Source organism: Peromyscus maniculatus, chromosome 8 (assembly GCF_049852395.1).
Source record: "Peromyscus maniculatus bairdii isolate BWxNUB_F1_BW_parent chromosome 8, HU_Pman_BW_mat_3.1, whole genome shotgun sequence".
Classification (NCBI taxonomy): domain Eukaryota; kingdom Metazoa; phylum Chordata; class Mammalia; order Rodentia; family Cricetidae; genus Peromyscus; species Peromyscus maniculatus.
Genome location: NC_134859.1, coordinates 92,450,613 through 92,459,025, shown reverse-complemented (window position 1 = coordinate 92,459,025; position 8,413 = coordinate 92,450,613). Strand labels below are relative to the sequence as shown.

Sequence of the window (8,413 nt, the reverse complement as noted above, 5' to 3'; positions counted from 1 at the left end):
CTGGTTTAACATGGCTGCTGCTTCACCCGCTCTTCAGACATGTGGACACCATCCTGTCATTGCTGGGCTTGACCTGCACTCGGCTTAGCTACTTGAAGGCAGTCACTGGGGGTGGAGGCGGAGGCTAGCTTAGCTGTAGAGGGCTTGCCTGGCGGTATGTAAGGTCTTGGGCTCCAGGCCTAGCGTTTGGCCCAGGGGAGGGGTACATACAAAGTTTGCATTTCAAGAAAAAAATAGCTGTTTTAAAAGCTGGGGACACCAAAGCCTCAGGAGCTAACTTTTTCTTCAGAATGCCATGTGTTAAGACCTGCCTACAAACTTCCTTTGGTTTGGAATGTTCTGCCTCCCTTTGAGATCACTTGATACTGAGGAAGTGGGGCAGGACTACAGAGTACACAAGGGTCTCAGAAATGTGTTCTCGGTGGCGGCACTTCACACATGCACAGAGCATCAGCCATGACTTGTTAAGAGCTCTCTGCCCTTCCTGACTCCCCGCCCCCGCTCTCAGCTCTCCATCTTTAAGTATTTCTGGCTGGCCCTCCTGCCACATGTCAGTAACATTCCAAGCTGGCTACCACATGTGCAGGCCCTGGCCTCCAACCCCTCCTGCAGAGCGCTCTGCTGTTCCAAGGGCACAGAGGGGCCAGGCGGCTCCCATTTCAGCACCAGCTTCAGTTGCTCACACATCTCAGAAATAAGACAAATTGAAAAAAACGAAACTCCAGAACAAAGTTCATACCTGAAAAAAACCTATATCCATTGAGTTTTTTTTTTTATTCCCACTAGATGAATCCACCGAAGTGAGTTAGAAGAGTGTACACGCTCACAGACACACACACCAGCGCACACACACCGAATTCAGACACCTGGGAGAGGTTGTTTTCTCCCCAAAGATCTGAGAGAGAGGGAAGCTCATGGGCTGACCACGTTAATAGCTCGGTTAACAAGAAATGTAGAGCATCCTGGGAGCACAGACTGCAGGGAGGAGCTGCCCAGTCCGGGAGCCTTCTGTCTACCTCTAGAAGCCATTTCGACAGTTACTATATTCAGAGAAGCCAGGAGGACTGCATGGACAGATGAACCTTTATTTAAAAAAATAGCACTTCAAATAAATTAAAAGGGACAACCGTCAAGTGTTCAAATTGTGAAGAAATATCTGAAAACCTAGAGCTTCCAGCTGCAGCCTTCTCACCCCATTCTTTGTCCGATGGCGAAGCCCACGCGTCTCCGAACTCCCACGCATTTCTCCCTGAGGTGAGGGAGGCGATCGCCAGCGGAGAGCAGGCAGACGGAGGCAGCTGCATCTGACTGGAATGAACATTGCCGCCAAGTACTCGCTAATACCGGTTTCACTTTATGACAAATGTAATCTTTCAAAAATAAAAACGGGGCGAGGGAAGCTGCATGTTTTGACAACTGAAATTCTTTAGGGCAGAACACTAACTCTAGTGCCTTTAGTGGGCAAGAGCAACTTTTCCTCCCAAGTCAAACACCATCCCCAGCCGAGCCTTGTGCTGCAAGCTTTTCAGGAGATGTTACCTAAACTTTATTAAAAGAAAAGAGCAAGTTTAAATATAGACACTGGACTAGCCCAGTCTGTAGTTCAAGTCCACATTCTTCATCTGAAGCATTGCATCAGGGAACCCCCTGAGTCTGCATGTTTTCAAGTTCACAGTACATGGAACCAGTTTTTTCTTTTTAATTTTTCCTCACTCAGAGCAGTCACACACAGTGACCGTTGACGCCGGAACCTCGGGCGGGGCCTTCTCCTCTGAGGCCTGGCCAGAGCTGCCCAAGGCTTCTCCTCAATGAGAATCGATGCTGTCATGCTCTATGGATGGGAAAAAAGCAAGAAAATAAAAGCACCTGGTACAGGTTTCATGAGATCCATTCGGATTCACTGTGTTCCAAACCCACTGCTGATGCCATGTGTCCACTTTGTGTGCTGAAACAGTTTGTGGCCTTGGAGTTGGTCTCAATTCGAAGAACTGTTATTGGATGCCCCAGAGGTTGATGCAATAGCAGCTCCGGCAGGGCTACTTGTAGAGACTGACTTTCGGATGTGAGGCAACAAGTAGGGATCACAGGCCAGCTGCTGGACATCGATACGGTCCTCTTTTCGATAGGCCAAGCATCGCCGGATAAATGCCTGGAAAAGGAAGTTTCATACAAGAGACTGAAGGAGATAATCCTGGTACACCAGTGGGAACCTGAGGAACCCAAACCACTGCTAGCCAGAGCAAAGCCACCCTCACAAAAGGTTTACAGCCTTCCCAAATCCATCAGGCAGAGCAGAGAAGACAAGGGCCAACAGTAGTACTGAGGTTTGCTGAGTATTGGACATGATTTGACTTAACCACACTATCAACACGGAAGCTCCCTTCCCAGCCAGTCAGAAGGCAGTGAAGTCATGTTTAGGAAACTCTTTTTTTGTTTTGTTTTTTCGAGACAGGGTTTCTCTGTGTGGCTTTGGAGCCTGTCCTGGATCTCGCTCTGTAGACCAGGCTGGCCTCGAACTCAGAGATTCATCTGGCTCTGCTTCCCGAGTGCTGGGATTAAAGGTGTGCGCCACCACTGCCCAGCGAGGCAACTCTTATCAAAAGACTTTTAAGTCTTTTTTTCTTGATCAGAGAATTCAACTTATTCAAATTTTATAATGCAATTTATTTAAATGAAGTCAAGTTGTTTGTTTTTCTTGTATCCCATGCTGGTCTCAAATTCAGTACATAGCCAAGGATGCCCCTGAATTTCTGATCCCCCTGCCTTCACATCTAGAGTATTGGGATTACACACGTGCACCCAACCACATTTGCTTTATAAAGTGCTAGAGATGGAACCCAGGGCTTTGTGTGTTCCACGCAAGCACTCTATCAACTTAGTTATATCCTCGGCCCCGATGAGTTAGTTTTAAAGTCTAAAACATCATATTTATCAAAAGTCTGTATTTCACAGTAAGCTGATAGTGATGTGTGGCAGGCTCACAGAAGACAACAACATCCCAGCCTGATGATGGGATGTTGACAGGACAGGCTGTGGAGCAAGGAGACCATGCATGGGAACTGTGTTCTTCACGCTCTATTCTGTTATGAACCTGAACCTAAAACTGCTTAAAAAAGTAAAATCTGGCTGTGGATGGAACTTAGAGGTAGAGTGTTTTACCTATCAAGCAAATGGTCTGGCATTCAGACTTCAGCATAGATAAATAAAGGAGGCTTATTTACAGAAAAATCCTAAACATGAAACAAGTGATTTTCTTTTTCTGTGTTTAGTTAACAAAATATAAAGGTAGAAGGGCAATTCTGACTTTTCAAAATTGAAGACACAGGTATTTGCTTGATTAAAGTATTTGGAAGCTAAGAGACATTCAGAGGAATGAACATGGAACTCCTAGATTTGAAAATGAGCCTTTCCTAGTGAAATACACAAACTAGAGTTTTAACAGGTTCTCACAGATTGCAACCTGATCAAATAAATGTGTTGTGATATCTCCACGCAGCTGCCAGAGTATGCTCTTAAAACTGGACCCACAGTTGCCGTGACCACACCGTTTGCCTGCTTCTCAGCCATTTCCCATTGGCTCTGCACTTCTACAATTCTCTTTCCTTCTCTGCAGTACACACTTCCCTCAAATCTACCCACGGCTCCGACTTGCACATCATTCAAGATAATGATCAAATAGCAGTTCATCATGGAGGCCTACCGCAACCATGCCAATCAAAAATGGAGACGGGGCTCTCACTTTTCCACCTTAGTACTTCTACATCATTTCTCCTGTGTAGGTCTTAGCTCCCCAGACAGCCCACCCTTCCTGGGGGCAGTAACACTCATACACATAAAATAAATCTAAAAAAATGTTAAATTTTTTTTTTTCTCCCACCAAGTATGAGGGATGGGAGTGGTGACTCACACCTGTAATCTCGTCACTTAGGAAGCTGACACAGGAGAATCACTGTGATTTCAAAGCCTGCAAAGGCTACACAGTGAGCTCTAGGCCAGTCTGGACTACATAACAAGATCCTACCTCAAGAAACAAAACCTAACAAACAAAAAAAGTGCTGGGACCAGCTGGGGTTTTAACTGTGCTTCAAGATGCAATTTCCTAATCAACTTTGAAAAACAGGCTCAAGCTCACTGCAATGCCCACACTATTCCACTATTGCACACCACTAGGTCTAACTCTACGCAGTCTACCTGTCCTTCCCTGTTCTGTGCCATATAGCCATTGTGAAGTACTATCTGCCTGTGAACATTCCTTTTCCTGAATGTGGGGGTGGGGTGGGCAGACTATAAGCAATACTCTCTATCCACTGTTCTTAAACATAGAATAGCAATTTGTCCCCATCCTGCTGCTTACTAATGGCTGAATTTCATATTAAACAATTCAGTTCCTATCACCCAAAGAAATGACACAGGAAGCCAGCCATTTCTGCTGGCCAACGAATCAAACTTACCTTTGCTTCAGGTGTGACTACTGGCTTTGGCGGGAACTGTACTTCAGTAGCTTTAAGAATAGTATTCTCTTGTAAAATATCTTGCTGGGACTGGTTATGGCCAAAAGGCTGTCATATAAAAACAAAATAAACAAAGGTTGGCCTCTGGTTATACACTTCAGTACCACAGAAGTCTCCAAGCTCTGGGGATGCCCTTCTTTAATTCTCACCTCTGACCTTCTCAATGGGGAGGGGCCAAAGCTTACGGACCAGGTCAAGGCAGAAGACAGAACTAGCAGCAGCTTCTCCTATCCCTAGCTTTGCTCACAGCAAAGAAAGACTCAGAACAGAAATGAGCAGCCTCTTGAGCTCTGAGTCACACCCTAGGTGACTACACAGATCTATGTGCCACTAGCCAAGCCAAGATGTCCACAAAAAACCAAAAACCAAACCAAACCAAACCAAACCAAACCAAACACGGATGGAAAAACAAACCAAGGGAAGCTAGAGAGATGGCTCAGCAACTGAGAACACTGGCCGTTTGGTTCCCAGCACCCACGTGGAGGTTCACAACCACCTGTAACTCCAGCCTCGGGGTATCCAATGCCTTCTTCTCAACTCAGAAAGTGCATGTAATTACATGCAGGAAAAACTCTCATACACATAAAATAAATAAATCTAAAAAAAAAATGTTAAAAAAAAATTTTTTTCTCACACTAAGTATGAGGGATGGGATTACACCTGTAATCAACCTCATCACTTAGGAAGCTGACACAGGAGAATCACTGTGATTTCAAAGCCTGCAAAGGCTACACAGTGAGCTCTAGGCCAGTCTGGACTACATAACAAGATCCTACCTCAAGAAACAAAACCTAACAAACAAAAAAAAAGTGCTGGGACCAGCTGGGGTTTTAACTGTGCTTCAAGTTGCAGTTTCCTAATCAACTTTGAAAAACAGGCTCAAGCTCACTGCAATGCCCACACCATTAACAACAACTCAACCTTACTGGACAGTACACAACATGACTAAGCTCCACTAGTTCTGCAGAGCTCTGTCTTGGGAGAGGCTGGATAAAGAAAGACCAAGAGGTTAAAGAGGAAGGCGTTGTCTGTGTTAAGAGCTTGGTCTGGGAATCTAATCAAAATATTAAGAGTTCACAGGAGCTGCCAAACTCCCATCTGCTTTATGCCTGTTCAGCCTAACTGAATACCAAAGCATACTGAAGGCTGCAGGAGGATGTGACTATACAACTGGACCCTAATATGTGTTTGTATAAATACACATGTGTGGGTATAGAACAGATATGCTCCCAAGGGAAAACACTGTCATTGCTTGCTTTTATGATATAGCACCTCTATCAGAAACAACAGACAGGAAATATTGTTGGGGGTGTGGGCAATGGACCACAGGGCTTTGTACCTTTAAGCTAAGTACTGTGCCTTTGAACTACATCCTTGGTTTTCTTGATAGGTTTTTACTATATAGTTCGGGTTTCCCATGAACTCCTTGGATTTTCCTGCCTCAGACTCCTAAATACTGGAATGAACTACCACACCTGGCCAAGGGATACTTGCTGATATCACCTTCTCAGCATACATATATACACACAAAGCGGGGGGGTGGGGGGGGTGGGGTTGGCTCAGCAGCTAAGAGCACTTGCTACTCTTGTAGAGAACCCCAGTTTGGCTCCCAATGGTCAATCAACTCATAACCTCACAACTTGTAAATCTAGCACCAGGGTTTCTGTGCTAGTGAGCTGTGTCAACTTACACAAGCTGGAATCATCTGGAACCTTAATTAAGGAATTGCCTCCATCAGACTGCCTGTAGACAAGTCAGCGGGGCATCTTCCTGACTCAAGATGGTGAGGAAGGGCCCAGCCTACTGTGGGCAGTGTCACTCTGCACAGGTGGTCCTGGCTGATATGAACAAGCAGGCTGAGCAAGTCATGAGGAGCAAATCAGTAAGCAGCACTCCTCCACGGTTCCTGCCCTGACTTCTCTCAATGGCGGACTGTGATCCAGTTTTACATAAGCCAAATAACACCCCCATGTTGCTGTTTTGTGGTGGGTGCTTGTTTGTCATGGTGTTTATCACAGTAACAGAAAGCAAACGAGACACTAGCTAATACCCTTGTCCAGTCTCCATGGGCAAACACACTCATGTCCTCAGACACACAAACATAAGTAATAAAATACATCTTTGCCAGGTATGGTGACTCACTCCTTTAATCTCAGTGCTCACTCAGGAAGCAGAGGTAGGACAATCTCTGTGAATTTGAGGCCAGCTCAATCTAAACATAGAGAGCTCCAAATCAGCAGGGCTAGAGTGAGACTCAGTCTCAACAAAACAAAACTAAACTAACAAGTCAGATGTAGCAGCATACACCTGTAATCCCAGCACAGGGGAGACTGAGACAACAGAATGCAGGGACTTGCTGGCCAGCTAGTCTAGCTGAGTCAGGTTCAGTGAGAGACCTTGTCTCAACAAATAAGATGGAGGATAAATAAGGACTAACCTGAGGCAAACTTCTAGGTTTCACAGCATGCACAAGTGCATGGTATATTTTTATTAGCAACAGCTTTATCTAATGAGGTGGTTAAAAATAAAATCTAGGGATTCTTCAAGGTTCAGATCTGATTAGAACCTTGAGAATGGTTCTTGGGCAGGTTGTTCATGTTACTAAATGATTTCAAGACAAATGTTGATATAACCTCAGCATTCAAGAAGCTGGGACAGGGGGGTTGCCTTGAGTCTGAGGTCAGTCTGGACTATATAGTAACAGGCCAACCACAGCTACAAAGCAAGACCTTTAAAACAAACAAACAAACAAACAAACAAACCACCCTGTTTCACATTGAATTCACACACGTATCAGAATCAACACATCTTATATTTGAGAGTAAAACACGCATGTCTCTGATTCCTTAGGAGAATTCAGTAGATGCCCTCCAGCATGGAATTTGTAGCTATCCACGAAGCATTTACTGAGAAACCTTTCTTTTCTTTAAATCAGTACTTTCAGGATCCCAATGATTAACTGCAAAGCAGAATCCAGACTGAGGCAGTGGACGTGGCCCCAGGCTGCTATATGCATCCCTTCCTCCTCACCTTCCTCCCATAAAGACACTGGTAGAAGATCACACCCACTGACCAGACGTCAACTTTATTTGAGATCTTTGGTGGCTCTTTCCCAACCACAAAACACTCTGGTGGCAAATACCTAGGAGAAAACAGAAATAACAACACTCAGATAAATGAATATATAACTCTAAGTATATACAAAAAGAAAAAATAAAGGACCTTGTTAAAAATACAACTCAGCCGGGCATGGCGGCGCACACCTTTAATTAAGAGAGGGGCACAGATAGATGGCTCTCTGCAAGGAGTGACTACTAGAACAGTCGGAGATAAGCAAAGAGACCTTGTCTCTCAAACAAACAAACAAACAAACAGTGTGTGTGTGTATAAAATGTACATATATATGTGTACACACACATATGCCAAACGCTCAATTTCAACCATCAGCTTAGAAACATATACAAGTAAACAAAAGGACACTTGAACTTACAGAGGTGACAATCTCTTCATGTGGCACTAAAGCGTTTTATTTCTCGGCTTATGGAGATGTCAATATTCTCTCTAGTTTCACTTAGCTCACCCCCAGCCTCCTTTCTCAGGCTTGTGCTGACTCCAAGTGTCATTCACAATTTTGTTGTTGCAGTATTTTGTAGTGACGGTGACAACTGGGGGTCACACCAATGGTCTCATGCATGCGATTAAATGTTCTACCACGGAGCTATCCACTCAGCCTACAATATTCAGACTTAACTAAAATCAATTTTTTGGGGGATGCTGAAGACTGAATCAGAGCTTTCAATTAGCTGCATTTCCAGCCCCTAAAATTAATGAATGTTTTAAAGTCCAAATGAATTCAGGATCTAGAGGTCTCTGAGGACAGATTCTTTTGGAAACCTCTACCA

The 8,413-nt window shown here is 44.5% G+C and overlaps 1 protein-coding gene across 16 annotated transcripts in view; it reads right to left on the bottom strand.

Annotated features, from left to right (window-relative positions):
- Window positions 1-1,065: 1,065 nt before the first annotated feature.
- Tlk2 (tousled like kinase 2) overlaps window positions 1,066-8,413 on the bottom strand; it is a 107,536-nt gene continuing 100,188 nt past the window's right edge. For all 16 annotated transcript variants that reach the window (XM_076543534.1, XM_076543530.1, XM_015994705.3 and 13 more), the window contains 3 exons: window positions 7,542-7,653; window positions 4,452-4,559; window positions 1,066-2,149 (listed from right to left, as the gene is read on the bottom strand). In XM_076543534.1, the coding sequence (XP_076399649.1) occupies window positions 1,976-2,149; window positions 4,452-4,559; window positions 7,542-7,653 (394 nt within the window). In that variant the 3' untranslated portion in view covers window positions 1,066-1,975. The remainder of the gene's footprint in view (window positions 2,150-4,451; window positions 4,560-7,541; window positions 7,654-8,413) is intronic.